Genomic DNA, 21766 nt, shown 5'->3' with positions numbered 1-21766 from the left:
GCAGTGCATGCAAGATGACCCAGGAAACTCACAGAACTGGAAGAATAGATGAAAATCTCTCAAACCAGAATTGAAAGACTCTTGGCTGGCTACAAAAAGCGTTTACAAGCTGTGATAGTAAAGGTGGTGTAGCTAAGTACTATCACACTTTTGCATACACACATTTTTCTTTGTTATTTTTAGAATGTAAAAGCTGAAAATATATATTTGTTGCCTAAAATACAAAGGAAGAGTGTCATCTTTAACTTCAGGTCTTTTAGAGATCATTTCATCTTGAACTTGGTTAGCTGTTCACAATAACAGTAATTTTGACCAGGGGGTGCCCAAACTTTTACATGCCACTGAATCTAGTGCGGAATTGCAAGATTACTAATTCTTTTTAATACAAATTGTGAAATGAGGGGAAAAAATGATTGAAAGGGAATGTTTCAGCAGGTTTTGCGATGTAATCTAAGAGCAGAATGGTGCAAGGGCAGAGACCCAGATTCCAGTGATGGCACTTACTAGCCTGTGTTATGTGGTTTCAATAAAATCAGCGTTTTATCAGCAGAAGATTATCACTAGAGAACTAGGTGTCTCCTGCCATCTGGTCCAACCATGCCCCACTACTGATGGGCAGCTTTGTGTATATTGAGTTACTGTATATACTCGTGTATAAGCCGAGATTTTCAGCACACTTATCGTCGCTGTCCCCGTTGGGGCTCACAATCTAAATTCCCTATCAGTATGTCTTTGGAATGTGGGAGGGAACCGGAGTACCCGGAGGAAACCCACGCAAACACGGAGAGAACATACAAACTCTTTGCAGATTTAGATTGTGTGGCATGGGGTAGATGTGTAATTACACTGACTCAATATGGACTAAATCCACATTGCGTGTTTGTAACCATTGTTCACTTTGGCCTCTAAGTGTTTCACTCTCATATGTGAATTTAGATAGGAAAGAGAAAGTACAAGCATTTCTACAGAACAGAAAAAAAAACACATTTACTAAAATAGAAGTTACAATATTGAAGAAGGAAAAAAAAAAAAAGCTTATTCTGAGTATATCCCCATCTGTGCCCAAGTTTAAACACTCACAATACAAGTAGTGCTTGGGCTAGGAATGTAAGTAAGCTGCTCATCTGAAATCAGGGTGTAACGTCCAGTCCCTACTGCTGGCGGGAGCGGAGGCGTCCTTCCAACTAAAAGCTTGTGCTGTGCTAAGAGAAGATTAGCTAAGGCAGCTTGATCAAGATGCTTCTCTTCTTCAGCAAGTGCATGTACGAGTTTGGACTTTTTACAATGTGATATAAGTCATGTAAACATTAAACCTCCCAGAGATATTTTCCACATTTGTTATTACTGTAAGCATCCATTTTGCGATTTTACTGGAAAAATATGTGAGACTAATAACCCTGGCGAATCCACTGATTGAAATCTCACATGCTTTCTTCCTGTAAGTGTTGCAGCATAGTTCTTAGACCTTTGTAGAGGATACAAAATATATTTATAGTTGTTTACATGGGGTTCCTTTAAGTGCACACATAACAAAGTGCTTCTCATATGTCCAGGAGCGCCGTACAACCAGTGCACAGCAATGTGGCGACAGGAGCTCCAGCATTTATGTATGTACAATAAATATATGATCATGATGGCACGGAACATGGGATGAGAACTTCTGATGATGCCAGAAGAGTTACATCCGATATTAAAGTCCTCCTCTCTACTAGAGCATGTAGCTGTGTGGATGAAGGATGTAGAGTTCATGGTAGACGTCGTAGGTAACCATCATAAAAGCTTTAGAGGGTGAAGAAAAAAAAAAAAAAAAAGTACAAACTGCATCCACCTTTAAACAAAAAGAAATGCGCAATGCAAATCATTTGGACTCTGCCTTCATGGGAAGTTCCTTGAAGGTTTTCTGAGCTATGGCATTTTGGGAGTTGAATGTTTGCTAGTTGAGAATCATCATAAAGCTGTATTATTGCTGGTCACGTTTCCGGCACTGTGGTCATAGCCAGGCATGAGCTGGAGTAGAGTAACTGTGCTCCATGCCAGCGCTAAATGACACAAACAGGTCCCCCTCATTAGCTCCCAGGATGACGCCTTCCACATCTATTTCCAAGTCCTCTGCAAAGAAAAAACAAACATATATCATTCAATGTAGTAGATTTTTACAGGGAACCAACCGTGGTTATGTTGCTGGTCCTCACCTTGGTCAGAGTCCGAGCGCTCAGATGATAAGGTGGAAGAGTCCAGGCTGTCTGCTCGGATGCGTTCAGTGCTACTCGAGGGCAGAAGCTGCTTTAGTCTCTGTCGTAGTCTCTGTTGCTCCGACCGCAGTTTCTCTTTGATATTCTTTGCTCTTAGTTCCTGATCCTCCAGTTTCTGCAGTAGATTAGAAATGGTTATACTTCACACTTACTGTAACTACGGGTGCTTTCACACTGCATTTTGGCACCCTTTCATTGGTCCCGTCTGGACCCCACACAAAACAAAATTTGGGTGTATGCGCCATAGAGTGAACGTGTGCTCCGACTTGCATCATCTTCAGGCAGGTACGCCTCCTGGAGACGGACACTCAGACGCAGAATACTGCATCCAGGCGGTGTACACATGCAAAAATGATGCCCACTAGTGATGAGCGAATATACTCGTTACTCGAGATTTCTCGAGCATGCTCGGGGGTCCTCAGTATTTTTTGGGGCTCGGAGATTTAGTTTTTCTTGCCGCAGCTGAATGATTTACATCTGTTAGCCAGCTTGATTACATGTGGGGATTCCCTAGCAACCAGGCAACCCCCACGTACTTATGGTGGCTAACAGATGTAAATCATTCAGCTGCGGCAAGAAAAACTAAATCTCCGATCACTAAAAAATACTCGGAGGACCCCCGAGCATGCTCGAGAAATCTCGAGTAACGAGTATATTCGCTCATCACTAATGCCCACACGTTTGCTCTGTCAGCACCAGGAGGGCGCAGAATGTGACTTCTAGACAAGTGTTCCCAGGTGCACGGACTCACTTTGATGTGCTGTCTGGCTCGATGCAGGAGGCTGAGGGTGGTGTGACGGGAAGTATCCACACTTAGAGGAACTTGCTGCTTCAGTTGTTCTAGACACCGCCGCAGCTGGGCTCTCCTACAAATAGAATTGCTGAATGAATGGTTTGTACTTTATACCGCACACAAAATAGCAACATACTAAAAAGGGATTTAAAGGATTGTGCAATTTACTACAGAAATTAAAGCGATTACCGGTCTTTTGCTTCTGAATCCTCACAATGCCGGCACCGCAAATTGTCTGCAGTCACGTGACCACAACTATGATTTGTATTCTTCTGGCTACACACGCCTCACTCTTAGGCCGGAGTCACACTAGAGCGTAATACGGACGAGTGCTATGCGATTTAAAAAAAAAAAAAAAAAAAAAAAAAATCAAATCACAGCACTCGGACCAGTATTCTTCTATGGGGCAGCTCACATAACCGTTTTTTTCCTCGGCCGTTTTCAGTGTGCGAGTGAAATCGCAGCATGCTGCGATTGTCACAGACACTCTGCCGACTCTCGGTTCACTCGTACCCATATAAGCCTATGGGTGCGAGTGAGACAGCGTACACCTCTCAGATATCATCCGAGTGCTGTGCGTTATACGCTGACCCCGGCAATGGAGGAGATGGAGAAATTAGTATCTCCGCCTCCTCCGCAGCTGTGCCCCGATCCGCTCTCTGCGAGAGGCTCGGAGCACAGAAGCATGACACTCGGCTCCCGCTGACAGCAGAGCAGGCGCCGAGGGTCATTAGCAGATCGCATCCAATGCTCTCACATCGGATGCCATACGCTAGTGTGACCCCGGCCCTACAAGTGAATTAAGAGAGGATAATTACATCTAAGTATGCAAATCACATACTTGATGTCACGTGAATGCCTGGTCTTGCTGCAGACACTGGAGAATCCTGACAGCGTACGGTGTGCACACTGTAAGGATTCAGAAGTCTACAGCCACTATGTGTAGCCAAAGCCCAGACAATATCTCAGAGATAAATAAATAAATCGTGACTGCTAGAACTGCACCAATCCAAAGACTTTTCTCTTTCTTCAGAGTATATACACACACAGCAGATATGTTGCAGAAATCAGTTGGGAGCCCAAAAGATCTCCGTTTTGGTGGAGCTGATGAAACTGACACTGATGTGAAGACGCCGAAAATGACAAAATTATTGGGCAACTCTGTCATTCAAAAATGTGACTTTTCTGGCGTAATCTCTTTAAGGCTACGTTCACATTTGCGTTGTGCGCCGCAGCGTCGGCGCCGCAGCGCACAACGCAAACAAAAACGCAGCAAAACGCATGCACAACGCTGCGTTTTGCGCCGCATGCGTCGTTTTTTTCATTGAATTTGGACGCAGCAAAAATGCAACTTGCTGCGTCCTCTGCGACCCGACGCGGGCGCCGCAGCGACGCAAAACGCAAGTGCGCCACATGTCCATGCGCCCCCATGTTAAATATAGGGGCGCATGACGCATGCGGCGCCGCTGCGGCGCCCGACGCTGCGGCGCTGGCCGCAAATGTGAACGTAGCCTAACGACTCAGGGCCATAGTTTTCTGCAAGACTCTTTCATTGGAGGCCGTCTTCCCACGATGAGTATTTTGTGTTGCAGTTGGGTTACTTGTGTTTTTTTTCATTGTGGTTTTTGGCGTGTCGTGTTTTACATAAAGCTGCTTTGTGTTTGATACTTGCTGGTATTTGGGTTTGACAAAACTTTGATAGTCATGTGTAGATTACATGCTTTTTAGTGTAATGGCACTAAAACACATTGGTTTTTTAGCTACAGATTTTCCAAGTCTAATGCAAGTCTATGGGGAAAATCAGCACATAAGATCAGAGTTTTATAAATCCCATCAAAAACTCAGGGCGGAAATTTCACTCAATAGTCCTGGAAAATTCTGCAACAAATCTACTGCATGTAAATGTGCCCTTAAAGTTCGTAGTTTTTTTGTAACTTTAGACCAGTTTCACATACAGCGTTTCATGTTGTTGAAGCTTACCCCCCCCACACAGACAGACACACACACACACACACACACACACACACACACACACACACACACACACACACACACACACACACCTGATATTCTCACCCTGCCAACATTTACATTGAAATGGGACTGCCAACCTTTGGGGACAAATAGTTTAGTTAATTAAAGGGAATCTGTCACCCCAAAAATCGTATATGAGATAAGGCCACCGGCATCAGGGGCTCATCTACAGTATTCTGTACGGTGCAGTCTGGCGCCTCCCATCTTCATACGATGATGTCCTCTTCTAGTCTTCCTGCCGCGGCTCTAGCGCAGGCGTACTTTGCCCTGTTGAGGGCAGAGCAAAGAACTGCAGTGCGCAGGCGCCGGGAAAGGTCAGAGAGGCCCGGCCTGCGCACTGCAGTACTTTGCTCTGCCCCCAACAGGGCAAATCAGTACGTCTGCGCCGGAGCCACGGCAGGAAGACAAGAAGAGGATGTCATCTTATGAAGATAGGAGTCTCTGGACCGGACCGCGATGCCCATCGCACCGGACTGCAGCGGGACCGCCCCTGGGTGAGTATAATCTAACCTCTTTTTCTCATCTTTCAGGATACATCGGGGGCTTATCTACAGCATTACAGAATGCTGTACATAAGCCCCTGATGCCGGTGGGCTTTTCTCATATATGATTTTTGGGGTGACAGATTCCCTTTAAAGGGGTGGTCCGGAACTAAAAATTATTTTAATCCTAAATGCCTCACTCTCTCTTTTCCAATATACTTTAATTTTGAAGCTCCAACCGTTCGCTCACTACTCTGCTTTATTTTTTTTACTACTTCGTTTTCGATGTTTAACTGTCCAAGCATGCACTGGGATTCTCAAACAAAGCATCATCAGGGGGCAGAGGCTGCAATCACTGTCACAGCCCCTCCCTAACACTAAGCGTCATCAAGGGCAGAGGCTGCGATCACTGTTACAACCCCTCTCTAACACTGAGCGTCATCAGGGGGCAGAGGCTGCGATCACTGTCACAGCCCCTCCCTAACACTAAGCGTCATCAGGGGGCAGAGGCTGCGATCACTGTCACAGCCCCCCTCCTATAACGGAGCGTCATCAGGGGGCAGAGGCTGCGATCACTGTCACAGCCCCCCTCCTATAACGGAGCGTCATCAGGGGGCAGAGGCTGCGATCACTGTCACAGCCCCCCTCCTATAACGGAGCGTCATCAGGGGGCAGAGGCTGCGATCACTGTCACAGCCCTTCCCTAACACTAAGCGTCATCAGGGGGCAGAGGCTGCGATCACTGTCACAGCCCCCCTCCTATAACGGAGCATCATCAGGGGGCAGAGGCTGCGGTCACTGTCACAGCCCCCCTCCTATAACGGAGCGTCATCAGGGGGCAGAGGCTGCGATCACTGTCACAGCCCCCCTCCTATAACGGAGCGTCATCAGGGGGCAGAGGCTGCGATCACTGTCACAGCCCTTCCCTAACACTAAGCGTCATCAGGGGGCAGAGGCTGCAATCACTGTCACAGCCCCTCCCTAACACTAAGCGTCATCAGGGGGCAGACGCTGCGATCACTGTCACAGCCCCTCCCTAACACTAAGCATCATCAGGGGGCAGAGGCTGCGATCAGTCACAGCCCCTCCCTAACACTAAGCATCATCAGGGGGCAGAGGCTGCGATCACTGTCACAGCCCCTCCCTAACACTAAGCGTCATCAGGGGGCAGAGGCTGCGATCACTGTCACAGCCCCTCCCTAACACTAAGCGTCATCAGGGGGCAGAGGCTGCGATCAGTCACAGCCCCTCCCCAACACTAAGCGTCATCAGGGGGCAGAGGCTGCGATCACTGTCACAGCCCCTCCCTAACACTAAGCATCATCAGGGGGCAGAGGCTGCGATCAGTCACAGCCCCTCCCTAACACTAAGCATCATCAGGGGGCAGAGGCTGCGATCACTGTCACAGCCCCTCCCTAACACTAAGCGTCATCAGGGGGCAGAGGCTGCGATCACTGTCACAGCCCCTCCCTAACACTAAGCGTCATCAGGGGGCAGAGGCTGCGATCACTGTCACAGCCCCTCCCTAACACTAAGCGTCATCAGGGGGCAGAGGCTGCGATCACTGTCACAGCCCCTCCCTAACACTAAGCATCATCAGGGGGCAGAGGCTGCGATCACTGTCACAGCCCCTCCCTAACACTAAGCATCATCAGGGGGCAGAGGCTGCGATCACTGTCACAGCCCCTCCCTAACACTAAGCGTCATCAGGGGGCAGAGGCTGCGATCACTGTCACAGCCCCTCCCTAACACTAAGCGTCATCAGGGGGCAGAGGCTGCGATCACTGTCACAGCCCCTCCCTAACACTAAGCATCATCAGGGGGCAGAGGCTGCGATCACTGTCACAGCCCCTCCCTAACACTAAGAGTCATCAGGGGGCAGAGGCTGCGATCACTGTCACAGCCCCTCCCTAACACTAAGCATCATCAGGGGGCAGAGGCTGCGATCACTGTCACAGCCCCTCCCTAACACTAAGCATCATCAGGGGGCAGAGGCTGCGATCACTGTCACAGCCCCTCCCTAACACTAAGCGTCATCAGGGGGCAGAGGCTGCGATCACTGTCACAGCCCCTCCCTAACACTAAGCGTCATCAGGGGGCAGAGGCTGCGATCACTGTCACAGCCCCTCCCTAACACTAAGCATCATCAGGGGGCAGAGGCTGCGATCACTGTCACAGCCCCTCCCTAACACTAAGCATCATCAGGGGGCAGAGGCTGCGATCACTGTCACAGCCCCTCCCTAACACTAAGCGTCATCAGGGGGCAGAGGCTGCGATCACTGTCACAGCCCCTCCCTAACACTAAGCATCATCAGGGGGCAGAGGCTGCGATCACTGTCACAGCCCCTCCCTAACACTAAGCGTCATCAGGGGGCAGAGGCTGCGATCACTGTCACAGCCCCTCCCTAACACTAAGAGTCATCAGGGGGCAGAGGCTGCGATCACTGTCACAGCCCCTCCCTAACACTAAGCATCATCAGGGGGCAGAGGCTGCGATCACTGTCACAGCCCCTCCCTAACACTAAGCATCATCAGTACTGTCCGTTTCAGGGTCTGGGCTATAAATTAGGTTTGACCTTATGCTCTGCCATTGTATATTTCTAATTTTTTTTGCTGCTCTCTGTCACCCATGTTTTGATCTGAATAAAGCATTTTTTATGGAAGATAAAGAGTGCTGGCTTTAACACGGATCCTGAGCCCGCACCTTTCCAGGCACATGACAGATGAATTATACAGATGACATGTGCCCGCAACTGCCGCAGGTGGAATAACGATCCACCAGCGGCTGTTAACTAGTTTAATACCGCTGTCAATCTAGGACAGCATCAATCAACTCGCGCTTACAGGAATGACGTCACTAATCCCTCCCATCGGTGACCCCATCACATGATCGTGGGTCACCGACTGGATAGCATGACAACCAGAGGTCTGCAGCAGACCTCTGGTTGTCATTGCCAGATTGCTATGAGCACAGCCCAGTGATCGGCACTGAGAGCAAGTGAGCATTTCTGCTACACACAGGCAATCGGATCATCAGCTGTGTGTAGTAGAGGCGATCGAAGTACCGCAGCTTCTAGTCTTCTAACCCTAAGTGTTGTTTTTAAAAATATAAAAATGTTCAAATCACCCCCCTTTTGCCCCATTCAAAATAAAACAAATAAAAATCAAATATACATATTTGGTATCGCCGCATTCAGAATTGCCCAATCAATATAAAAATAATAATTCACCCGATCGCTACACGGCGTAACAAGAAAAAAATTCAAACCACCAGAATTACAGCCGACCCCTGTGGCTGTCACTGCCACATTGCTATGAGTGCCGCCCACTGGTTGGCGCTCATAGCAAGTGAGCATTTCTGCAACATAGAGGTGATCTGATCATCGCCTATATGTAGCAGAGCTGATCAGATTATGGACGCTTCCCATGGAGACTATTGAAGCATGCCAAAAGTAAAAAAAAAAAAAAAAAACAAACATAAAACAAATGCACATATTTGGTATCGCCATGTTCAGAATCATCAATATAGAAAAAGGATTAACCTGATCGCTAAATGGTGTAATGAGAAAAAAAAAAAAAAAGTCAAAAAGCCAGAATTACGTTTCTTTGGTTGCCGCAACATTGCATTAAAATGCAATAACGGGCAATCAAAAGAACGTATCTGCACCAAAATGGTATTATTAACCCCTTAGTGGCGGAGCCAAATTTTTGAAATCTGACCAGTGTCACTTTATGTGGTAATAACTCTGGAACGCTTCAACAAATCCCAGTGATTTTGAGATTGTTTTTTCGTGATACATTATACTTTATGATAATGGTAAATTTAGATCAATATGTTTTGTGTATATTTATAAAAAATATCAAAAATTTGAAAAAAATGTTAAAAAATTAGGAATTTTCAAAATTAGAATGATTATCCCTTTAATCCAGATGGTCATACCGCAGCAAACCATTAATAAACAACATTTCCCACATGTCTGCTTTACATCAGCACCATTTGTAAAATGTTATTTTATTTTGTTAGCATTTTAGGAGGTTTAAAAATGTAGCAGCAATTTTCCATTTTTTCAAGGAAATTTACAAAATTTATTTTTTTAGAGACTTATCCATATTTGAATTGACTTTAGGGGTCCCATATATTGGGAAACCCCCAAACGTGATACCACTTTAAAAACCGCACCCCTAGTCATATTGAAAACTGTAGTCAGGTAGTTTATTAACCCTTCAGATGCATTACAGGAATTAATGCAAAGTGGTATGACAGAAATGAAAATGTGTATTTTTACCACCTAAATGCCTCTAACTTCTGAATAGATTACTACAGCTGTCAGACTCTAAGGCCATGTTCACACTTTGCGGTTTTTCCGCGACGATTTTGATGCTGCGTGTCCGCAGCAGTTTCCATAGCGTTTCCATTTACATGTAAACCCTATGGAAACCACAAACCGCTGTGCACGTGCTGCGGGAAAAACGCGCAGAAACGCAGCGGTTTAAAACCCGCAGCATGTCACTTCTTTGTGCAGAATCGCTGCGATTCTGCACCCATAGAAATGCATTGAACCGCTTACTTCCCGCATGGGGCTGTGCCCACGTTGCGGGAAGTAAGCGGTTAATGTGCGGGTGGTACCCGGGGTGGAGGAGAGGAGACTCTCCTCCAGGCCCTGGGAACCATATTTGGGGTAAAAAAAAGAATAAAAATAAAAAAATCATGTTATACTCACCTCTCAGCGCTGCACGCGGCCGGCCGGTCAGAGTTGCTGTGCGAACAGGACCTGCGGTGACGTCGCGGTCACATGACCGTGATGACGCCCGGGTCATATGACCGTGACGTCACGAACGTCCTTCTTGGCACAGCATCTTTGGAACCGGAGCGCTGCGTGCAGCGCCCAGGAGATCCGGACATCGGAGGGTGAGTATAACCAATTTTTATTATTTTTAACATTACTATTGATGCTGCATATTGCTGCATATGCAGCATCAATAGTATAGGCGGAAACCCGCAGCGGAAACCGCGGAACAAACCACGATAAATCTGCAGGGATAGCCGCAGCGGTTTTGCCCTGCAGATTTATCAATTCCGCTGCGGGAGAACCTGCAGAGGGACGCCGCAAAGTGTGAACATGGCCTAAGGCCGCTATTTGGTCGTGAATTGCCATGGCAAACATCAGGACCACAAAATCATGATCTCAGGGCACCGATTGGGATAAAGAGGAAGCCCCCAGACTCTGTTAACCATATATAATGATGTAGTCACTATTGACAGCAGTATCTAAGGGGTTAAACAGATTTGGATGGTGCTAGCACTGATCGTGGCTGATGCAGCAAGTTGTCAGCTATAGAGTACAGCCAACAGCTGCTGGATTGTCACCTGTATGGGGAGGCTATTCTGTTATATCTCAGGTCAGTTAAAAGACGTATTGGCTGTCATTAAGGGGTTAAAAATATCAGCCCTGCGCGAAAAAAAAAAAAAAAAAAAAAAGAAGCCCTCATCCAACCCGAGATCATGAAAAATGGAGACGCTACGAGGATCAGAAAAATGCACATTTTATTTTTTATTTTTGAAACTAACTTTGGATTTTCTTTACCATAAAAAAAAAAGAAGAAAAAAAAAAAAAAAAAAAAAAGGACCTAGACATGTTTAGGGTCTATGAACCCTATGAATTATGAATGTAATGACCCGGAGAATCATAATGGCAGGTCAGTTTTAGCATTTAGTGAACATGTTAAAAAGAAATCCAACTGTGGGATTGCACTTTTTTTTGCAATTTCACCGTACTTTAATTTTTTACCGTTTTCTAGTACACTATATGTTAAAACTAGTGGTGTCACTCGAAAGTACAACTCGTCCCACAAAAAACAAGCCCTCATATGGCCATCGTGACCAAAAAAATAAAAAGTTATGGCTCTGGGAAGAAGGGGGAGCAAAAACTGAAAAAGCAAAACTAAACATAGCTCTGGTCATTAAGGGGTTAATCAGAGCAGACGCAGCCAGTACTTAACATAGGGAGCAGTCCATTTTTAATTCAGAGGTATAGGGCGGCTCCCTTGGCCTCACTACTCAGGGTGGGCTCTCTTATAGCCCCTGGCCAGTCTGTGCACTGCAGTCTGCTCAAACCATGCTACAGGAAACCCTGCATGAGCCCTTACAATTAGGGTATGTTTCCACGGTCAGGAAACGCTGCAGATTGGACGCTGCGTACAGCCGCAGTGTCCAAATGTTACAGCATAGTGGATGGGATTTTATGCATTCAAAGATGCAGGCAGCAGACCTGCGTATCCGCATGTGTGGCGCGTCTTTATAGACCGCAGCATGTCTAATTATGAGCGTCTCCACAAGATAAATTACACAGTCTATGTATAGGATGCGGTGTCTCCGCACGGTACAATGAACACATGCGGAATCACCGAGCGTACAAAAGCCGATGCGTCCAAAGCGCTGCCAATCCGGCCCGTTACAAGTGGCACTTTGAAGTCATCCATAATGCTGATGTGGCCTTCTGTGAATATGCGTTTGACACCCCTGTTATAAGAGGACAGATCATCCCAGGTACAAATCCCTAACCAAAAACTAAGTTTAAAAAATCAAACAAAAAAAACAAACAAAAAAAGAAAACACAGTATCACGGCATCTGGAAAAATCGGTCAAAATATACAATAAATGCTGCAAAGAGAAAATAAATCAAATTGGCACAATTGTGTTTTTTTCTGTCAGCACATGTCTTTAAAAAAGCAATAAAAACCTATCAATACATTGTATGCCCCCAAATTAGCATCAATAAAGCAGTCCGCTCCTCACGCAACATCTCAACAAGATCATGGAGAATCATGATTTTTTTTTCCACCATTTTCTCCCACACTGAATTTTCCCGTTTTCCGGTATGGTAAAATGAAGGATGTCAATCAAAACTACAAATCATCCTGCAAAAAAAAAACAAAACCCTCATATGGCTGTGTCAACAGAAAGATAAAAAAGTTGCAGTTAATGGACGAAGGAGAAGGCAAAAGGCAATGAAAAAACAAAAATTGGCGGTGTAGGCGATGGATTAAGAGAGCCCCACGGCACACTCCTAGGTGGAGCAGTTTTGGGAGGGTAGATGTGCAAGAGCAGTCAGGATAGATCCGAGCGATGATGGCGTCATCCTGCAGTTCACAAGTCGTCCTCCATATGGGGGATCTTGACCTGTCTACAGTAGGCATCATGTGATGGACTGGAACAGATGACACATGGCACAGCTGCCAAGTATTATTGGATGCAATAGAGCAAGGATGCCCAGCCTGTGGCAGAGCTTCATTGGGCTGAGAATGCCACAAAACCTGTCAGGGTATGTGCCCACGAGCAGTAATCGCTGCGGGTTGGATTCTGTGTACTTATGCAACGTCAAACCCGCAGCAGCCAGATGTTACAGCATAGTGGATGGGATTTCAAGAAACCTCATGCCCACTATGCATCCACAGACACATGCAGATCACCTGCGGAGGTGGACATGCGGAGCGGCCTCCACACTGCAGCTTGTCAATATCTCTGCAACAGAAATTTCACCAATCGAATGTGTTGGACGCGGTGAAACCGCACAGTTCAGTGAACACATGCAGACTCACTTGCGTTCAATAGAAGGCAGCGCTTTGGACCCGGAGAACGTGCGCTGCGCCCAAAGTGCTGCACCACTTCCAAATCGTGTGCACCCGGTCTCAGTGATGGTAACGACTGGTTGGGAAACAGTCGAGATCAAAGCTCTCTCTAATCCCAGCTAGTGCGCCACCCTTCTCTGCTGTAACTATACTGTACATGTACAGAAGGAGGAAATACAATAAACAGAATACAAAATTACTCACCGGTGTTTCTCTAGCTCATTGTGAACCGACCTGAAAATACATGAGGAAACAGTCTGACTAGTGAGCAGGAACATTATCGACAAAAATGTTTTACTAGAGAGGAACATAACATGAGAAAAGCTGGCCATTAGTGATGAGCCAATGTGCTTGGATCATGCTTGGGGTATGTTCGAGTCCCCACGGCTGCCTGATTTATGGCGGTTAGACAGCCTGAACACATGCAGGGATTGCCTGTTTGATAACACGTTATCTAAGCACGTTGGCTCATCACTAATGGCCATCATTGGCTCACATCTTGCTGCTTACAGAAATAGATGAACTGGGGTAATACTACCATGTTACTATGTGGCCAGCTAAATGCCCTGAAAGGCTCTTCTCTTCTGCTCACCCATCCTGAACATAACTTCCTTGATAATGGGAATAACAATGAAATTGTTTCTACCCGTATTTTCCATTGGCTGTAGATGTTGAACAGCTGCTGCCTGCCATCAGACTCTTACCTAACACTGTCCGGGTTGCTGGTGGTCCTCTGCCGTTTTCTCCTGCCAGGTGCAGCAGTATCACAGGGTAATATGGAAGCGTAGCCGTGTTCTGCTTCTGTAATGAGAGGATCAGTAAGTCACCAATAGCATACCGTACTTATCCATCCACTATAATATGCTCTGCATCTCATGAATACCATGTATTAGGTAGAATTTAGTGATGAGCGAGTATACTCGTTGCTCGGGTTTTCCCGAGTATGCTCGGGTGGTCTCCAAGTATCTGTGACTGCTCAGAGATTTAGTTTTTGTTGATACAGCTGCATGATTTACAGCTGCTAGCCAGGTTGAGTACATGTGGGGGTTGCCTGGCTGCTAGGGAATCCCCACATGTATTCAAGCTGTCTATCAGCCGTAAACAATGCAGCTGAGGTAACGAAAACTAAATCTCTGATCACTTACAAATACTCGGAGGACACCCGAGCGTGCTCAGGAAAACCCGAGCAACGAGTATACTCGCTCATCACTAGTAGAATTACCGGATATCTTAGGATATTTATTTTCCTTGGTGTTTTTATTTTTAAATGCTACTTTAGTGAATTAAAAATAATAAGCTTTGAATTTTTACCTCCAGTAGTTAATTTTATTTTATTTTGTATAGATTTGTAAAGTTTAGAAAAAAAAGAAAACATGAACTTCGGGCTTGTATGACATTACATCATATCTCAAAGCTAGAATTAAGAGAAAGATGGAGGATGCAAAATTTGGTTCAGAATTGTACAGGCTTTAATATGATAGGTCACAAGACTATGTTGATATTTTTTATTTTTTTTTAGGAGTCAAATTCTAAATTTTGATGGGAGGAAAAACTATATGTTATAAATTATTCATAAACTGCAGGTGTTACTTGTGTTCTTGGTTACATTTGTTCCGGGACTCAAGTTGGGATCTTCATAGGATCATATTTTGAAGCGTGATTTTCTAAATGCAGTCTTATTCTAATCATGTACGTTTCATGCTACATTTTAAAAATATATATTTATAACAACTTTTTAAATATACATGTAACAATTTTTTATTTTATTATTACGCCGCTAGTCATGTCCCTTTTCACCTTTTTAAAAAGAAAAGTACAGTAGGTAAATCATAAAGCTATAAAATAAAACAATTAATAGTAACTCTTTACAATGAGCTTTTAGCACCAATCCGTCCCTCCTACTGTGTGAAACAATCTTGTCCACAATCTCTTACTAACAATGGCTGTTTCCTTGTGTCAGAGTATGTCTGCCTGTCATGGGGTTTGGTTTCACCGGAGTTATTATTGGATTTTTGTTTACTTTTAAAATGTCTGGTTTTCTTGGATGCACAAGGGATGGACCAGAAGGTGCAGTAATGTCACTTCTATTTCTTCATCATAATCTTTGGACAGTCCATTAGCCAGTTAGCAGTGCAGATCATATTCACAGGTCACATAACCAGATGTGCCATCCATTGCCAATCTTGTGCCACCTTCAATCACTTCATGGACTTCACTGTCATTGCTGAATGTATTTATTTCTGCTTCACTACTTGGAATGACTGTGTGGTTTTGCGGAGTCCTTGTGATGGGTTCTGCCTTCAGAATCCAATGTTTTACCAAACTCTCCTCTTCGTAGTCCTGGTTTGTACAGTACATGCACGGGATGTAAGGAGTAGTTTTCTCACTCCAGTTGAATAGTTGCACGATTTGGTATGAATACAGCCTCTGGACGCTAGCTCAAGCTGCAAGGCATTTCACAGTGCCTCCTGCACCACTGCCATGAGCGGTGGCAAAAAAAGGGCCTTTCAGCTAAGCAGACAACAGGCCGGACAGGGCGTTGGGGGAGACACTGCACAAGAGAGACCACGCAGGGTCCAGCCCATGAAGAGCGTCACTGATGAGGCTTTATTCAGGGCAGCAACCAAAATAAGGGGTGTATCGGGATGTCTCAGCCCCCTCCCCTACGATGACGCTTCGTTTCAGGGAGGAAAGAGGAGTGACAGCAGATGACGATTTGTTTTAGTATCCCATCATGCACTGGGGTTCTCATTCGAATTGTCATGGGAAGTGAGGACCCTAAGTTGCAGTACAGAGTGAATGTTAGGAAATATTACCATGACTTGAATTACAAAAGTTATTAGTTTTTAAAGATTAATTGATATTTACATTTATGTTTCAAATTAACCCTTTAAGGACCATCAGCTGGTAACAAAAATGTTTTACAAAATCCTCTGTATTTTTAGAAATAGTGTCAAAAAGTCCATCTGTCACCAGATATCCATTGTTTATAAGTTATACCATCTACCATAGCCTCTCCAAAATTGTTTAGTATTTTTTCTTGGAGAGCCATTCCTGGACGACAATTTTTGCAGAACTCTTTTCTGGACACATTAGGTGAGACACATCCTTTGTAATTCCCAAGGATGGAATCGTCAATGTAGGAATCTTCAGCTCCCCTCTTCAATCATAAGCTTAGTGTTCTGGTGTGCGGTACATACACATACTGACTGTGCAACACAACCACCAGCCAGGACACAATTCAAAGGGTCGCAGGGCAAGACATTTTGAAAATCCTATTTTAGCAGAAGTTGAATAAAAAAAATAAATAAATAAATAAATAAATCATATATATGTTTCAAATTGGCAAGAAGCGGCCTCTTTTGGACATGAGTTTTCTTACCGTTCACTTTCATATACACAATCTTTCTTGCCAGGTATAGTTCAGCTTGCGTCATCACTATTTTAAATACCTCTCTCTGTATCCTCTATAGATTTACCTAATGATTTGTGTGGTTTAAGATCCTGCAGGACAAGTCATTAAACTTTTTTTTTTTTTTCTATTTGGAAACTATAGACAGTACACTTTCAGACCACAAGCTGAACAGATCTGAATTCAAGATTTTCAAATTGACACTTCACATAGTTATGTTTTGAAATATGACAAATTAATGGCACTACTAATGTCCCACAAAGACTACGGCTACTTTCACACTTCCGTCTTCTGGGCTCCGTCGCAATCTGTCGTTATGGGCAAAAAACGGATCCTGCAAATGTGCTTGCAGGATGCGTTTTTGCCCATAGACTTGTATTAGTGACAGATGGGCACACGTCGCATCCGTCGTGTTTTGGCGGACGCAACGCACAAAAAAATTCAATGTAACGTTTTTTTGTACGACGTGTCCGCCATTGCCGACCACGCATGCGCGGCCGGAACTCCGTCCCCGCTCATCACAATGGGCAGCGGATGCGTTGTAAAACTGCATCCGCTGCCCACGTTGTGCTAAATTTAGCACAACGTCCGTCGGTACGACGGTTTGCGACAGCCCCGTACCGATGGAAGTGTGAAAGTAGCCTCAGGCTGCTTTCACATTAGCGTCGTGCACTGCACGTCGCAATGCGACGTTGCAGCGCACCGACGCATACTGTGCAAGCGCCGCACAACGGGGGCAGCGGATGCAGTTTTTCAACGCATCCGCTGCCCCATTGTGAGGTGCGAGGAGGAGGGGGTGGAGTTCCGGCCGCGCATGTGAGGTCGGAAAAGGCGGGAACGACGCACCAAAAAACGTTAAAAGCAACGTTTTTGGGGGCGACGGTCCGACGCAACAGTCGCACGACGGTTGCGACATGTGGCCATACGTCGCACTGCGTTGGTAATGCAAGTCAATGGAGAAAAAACGCATCCTGCAAGCACTTTTGCAGGATGCGTTTTTTTTTCTCCAACACAACGCAACAACGCATAGCGACGTGCAGTGCACGACGCTAGTGTAAAAGTAGCCTTAGGCTACTTTCACACTATCGTCGCTTGCTGTACGTCGCAGTGCGTCGTTTTGGAGAAAAAAAAACGCATCCTGCAAAGTTGCCCGCAGGATGCGTTTTTCTCCATAGGCTTGCATTAGCGACAGATGCGTCGAGTTTTGACGGACCGTCGGCACAAAAAAGTTCCATGTAACTTTTTTTGTGCGTCGTGTCCGCCATTTCCGACCGCGCATGCGCGGACGGAACTCCGCCCCCTCCTCCCCGGACATTACAATGGGGCAGCGGATGCGTTGTAAAACTGCATCCGCTGCCCCCGTTGTGCTACATTAACACACTCTCCGTCGGCCCGATGGCCCGTACCGACGGACTAGTGTGAAAGTAGCCTAAGCCGTCGTATGCTTAAGGAAAGTAAAAACTTATGGTTCTTGTAAGGCAAGCAAAATCCAAAAACTGGCTGCATCCTCAAGGGGTAAGGTTAAGTTCACATTTGCGTTAGGCTGGTCAGGGTACGTCCTCCCTTAAGCTCCACTTACTTCTGCATGCGTCCTGCGTACCTGTCTTTAATATTGGGTACACAGGGACAAGCGTTGTATGCGGATGCGTCCGCATGTGGTGTTTTGACGTTCCCGCCGACCGCACGGGAACACATGTCGCGTTCCCGTGCGGTTGGCGGGCGCGTCAAAATGCCGCATGCGGACGCATCCGCATACAACGCATGTCCCTGCATACCCAATGTTAAAGATAGGTAAGCAGGACGCATGCGGAAGTAGGCGGAGCTTAAGGGAGGACGTACGCAGCCATAGGCTGACCAGACTAACGCAAGTGTGAACCACCCGGTCTTAATGGGGTTTTTCTAGTGGATGATGGAAGAACTAGTCTTCTCACTGTACAACATCTAAGACATAAAGAGATGTGCAAAGCACCCACTTTGCCTTGGTTAAAGAGGATCTGCCAAAAATGCTGCCACTGCTCCCCTCAGTATTCAGGCTTTGCCATTTTTAAACCCGCCGTATGGGTCCAGAGATATAGGCCTGATTATTGAGTGATCTTAATGGTCTCTAAAAGGGGGCATGGCTCACAGGGCTCTCTGGTGACGCATCTTTTGGCTGCTCAGCATTATGACCATGCGAGACACGCACCTTTGGTATAGATTTGTAAAATTATTATAGCACCATTTATTCCATTGCACTTTATATGTGAGCACTAAAGTAAAAAAAATCTCTCTGCAACCACAGGATGGGGGCATGTGCCATCTGATGGTCCCTGGCAGCAGTGATCAGGATACACACAGGAGGGGGCATGTGCCATCTGATGGTCCCTGGCAGCAGTGATCGGGCCACACAGGAGGGGGGGGGCATGTGCCATATGATGGTCCCTGGCAGCAATGATCAGGCTAAACAGGAGGGGGGCATGTGCCATAAGATAGTCCCTGGCAGCAGTGATCAGGCCACACAGGAGGGGGCATGTGCCATCTGATGGTCCCTGGCAGCAGTGATAAGAATACACACAGGAGGGCTGGCATGTGCCATCTGATGGTCCCTGGCAGCAGTGATCACGCCAAACAGGAGGGGAGGCATGTGCCATATGATGGTCCCTGGTAGCAGTGATCAGGCTAAACAGGAGGGGGGCATGTGCCATAAGATAGTCCCTGGCAGCAGTGATCAGGCCACACAGGAGGGGGCATGTGCCATCTGATGGTCCCTGGCAGCAGTGATCAGGATACACACAGGAGGGGGCATGTGCCATCTGATGGTCCCTGGCAGCAGTGATCACGCCAAACAGGAGGGGAGGCATGTGCCATATGATGGTCCCTGGTAGCAGTGATCAGGCTAAACAGGAGGGGGGCATGTGCCATAAGATAGTCCCTGGCAGCAGTGATCAGGCCACACAGGAGGGGGCATGTGCCATCTGATGGTCCCTGGCAGCAGTGATCAGGATACACACAGGAGGGGGCATGTGCCATCTGATGGTCCCTGGCAGCAGTGATCGGGCCACACAGGAGGGGGGGGGCATGTGCCATATGATGGTCCCTGGCAGCAATGATCAGGCTAAACAGGAGGGGGGCATGTGCCATAAGATAGTCCCTGGCAGCAGTGATCAGGCCACACAGGAGGGGGCATGTGCCATCTGATGGTCCCTGGCAGCAGTGATAAGAATACACACAGGAGGGCTGGCATGTGCCATCTGATGGTCCCTGGCAGCAGTGATCACGCCAAACAGGAGGGGAGGCATGTGCCATATGATGGTCCCTGGTAGCAGTGATCAGGCCACACAGGAGGGAGGGGGGGGCCATGTGCAAAATTATGGTCCCTGGCAGCAGTGATCAGGCCACACAGGGGGGGCATGTGCAAAATTATGGTCCCTGGCAGCAGTGATCAGGCCACACAGGGGGGGCATGTGCCATATGATGGTCCCTGGCAGCAGTGATCAGGCCACACAGGAGGGGGGGGGGGGGCATGTGCCATCTGATGGTCCCTGGCAGCAGTGATCAGAGGGGGGCAGCCTGTTACCCCGGGATGTGGGGCCCTTCTCATCTGGTGATACATAATCTCCATGGAGATTATGCACGTCTGGTGAAGATGGAGCCATTGTGGCCCAGGATAGGGCGGGCAGGCGAGCCTCGATGGTGGCACAGGCCTCACTACTGACAGGTGTATGCGGTGGGCAGGAGGATGGGCACACAAAGGGCTGCCATAGTCCCGACCATCAGCTGTGTCATGTTATCCGCCCTCCATAGTGAAGTAAACAGGGGGGAGGGGAGGCCATGAGCGGCAGCTCTGCCCCGGCCTTGCTCCTTACCTCTCTCCCTGCGCTCCACATACTCGGCCGCCTGGAGCAGGACCTGCAGGTTGGTGGGCAGCTGCTCCATCGCCGGGCTGGACGGAGATCTGGCGCTGTCACTGCCCGGGCCTACCCAGCTTCTTCCTGCACTGCAGCCGCGTCGTGTGCACAGTAAGCTGCGGAGCTCTGAGGCCGCCCGGCCCAGCCACAGACACTGCGAGTCCCGGAGATCTGGGCCTGTCCGCTTAGAGCCAGGGGTCTGGTCACTATTTTCCTACACAATGTACCGAAGACCAAGCAGTCAGCTGGCGCCGCCCCGGACACGCCCACACGTCGCACACCCACTCAGTCATGCTATGCCCGCCGCTCCTAACAAGCCCCGGTGGCCGTGGTGCCCGTTCCCTACATGCCAGGGAGCCCGCACAGCCGAGGCTCCTGTCTCCAAGCTTGGTTGGATATTGAAGACCCCAATATTCCGTTATCACAAAGCTTCCTGAAATGGGCGGAGACTCCGGGATGATGACGATGATTGGCTGAGAGAGTGGTGGGTGAGGCCAAGACGAGTGACGTCATCGGGGATAACAACAGAATCAGGCGGGAACGAGGGATTCTTTCAAATTTCAAATTCCTCCATTTCAGTGCAGGGACAATGGCGGCCGCCCCGGGCCGGCCCGTGCGAGGGAGGTGGGCACGAATCTAGCCCGTGTGAGGGAGGTGGGCACCAGCCTGGCTTGTGTGAGGGAGGTGGGCACCAGCCTGGCCCGTGTGGGGGAGGTGGGCACCAGCCTGGCCCGTGAGGGGGAGGTGGGCACCAGCCTGGCCCGTGAGGGGGAGGTGGGCACCAGCCTGGCCCGTGCGGGGGAGGTCGGCACCAGCCTGGCCCGTGCGGGGGAGGTGGGCACGAATCTAGCCTGTGTGAGGGAGGTGGGCACCAGCCTGGCTTGTGTGAGGGAGGTGGGCACCAGCCTGGCCTGTGTGGGGGAGGTGGGCACCAGCCTGGCCCGTGTGGGGGAGGTGGGCACCGGCCTGTTCTCACTTTCATCTCTTTAGTCAGAAGCCAGGCATCTCCAGCCCAGGTTTTACCTCACAATTCATAGTCCTAGTATTCCCCAGCACTTCACAATACCAGGGGGCAGAAGAATGGTGAGGGGGAAGAAGTGCACACAAAGCCTCACATGAGCCACTAATCAAGTCGAATGTGGGCAGACAGCGATAAAGGGCAATCAGTGAGGCCAAAATTGTGGAATTACCAGCACTTGTGGCCAAAACTCAGAGTGCTGCGTAACGTGAGCGAAAAGGCGACACTGCAAGCTACCAGATGACACGTCGCGAAAAGC

At 47.7% G+C, this 21766-nt stretch overlaps 1 protein-coding gene across 1 annotated transcript; it reads right to left on the bottom strand.

Annotated features, from left to right (window-relative positions):
* Positions 1–972: 972 nt before the first annotated feature.
* Positions 973–20985, bottom strand: MXD3 (MAX dimerization protein 3). Its single transcript, XM_077265936.1, has 6 exons — positions 20448–20985; positions 13895–13991; positions 13395–13424; positions 3004–3118; positions 2193–2367; positions 973–2109 (listed from the first exon to the last, which is right to left on the bottom strand). Exons 1-6 carry the CDS (start codon positions 20515–20517, stop codon positions 1991–1993), a joined length of 606 nt encoding a protein of 201 aa, XP_077122051.1. The 5' UTR covers positions 20518–20985; the 3' UTR covers positions 973–1990.
* Positions 20986–21766: the final 781 nt, after the last annotated feature.

This window comes from Ranitomeya variabilis, chromosome 5, assembly GCF_051348905.1.
Source record: "Ranitomeya variabilis isolate aRanVar5 chromosome 5, aRanVar5.hap1, whole genome shotgun sequence".
Taxonomy (NCBI): domain Eukaryota; kingdom Metazoa; phylum Chordata; class Amphibia; order Anura; family Dendrobatidae; genus Ranitomeya; species Ranitomeya variabilis.
Note: the sequence above shows the minus strand (reverse complement) of the source record. Positions and strands in the feature narration are given on the sequence as shown.

Coding starts and splice junctions, on each gene's coding strand:
- MXD3 (XM_077265936.1), bottom strand. CDS start 20,517: ATGGAGCAGCTGCCCACCAACCTGCAGGTCCTGCTCCAGGCGGCCGAG. Junction 13,992..20,447: donor TGTGGAGCGCAGGGAGAGAG/GTAAGGAGCAAG, acceptor CTCTCATTACAG/AAGCAGAACACGGCTACGCT. Junction 3,119..13,394: donor AATGAGCTAGAGAAACACCG/GTGAGTAATTTT, acceptor TTCTATTTGTAG/GAGAGCCCAGCTGCGGCGGT.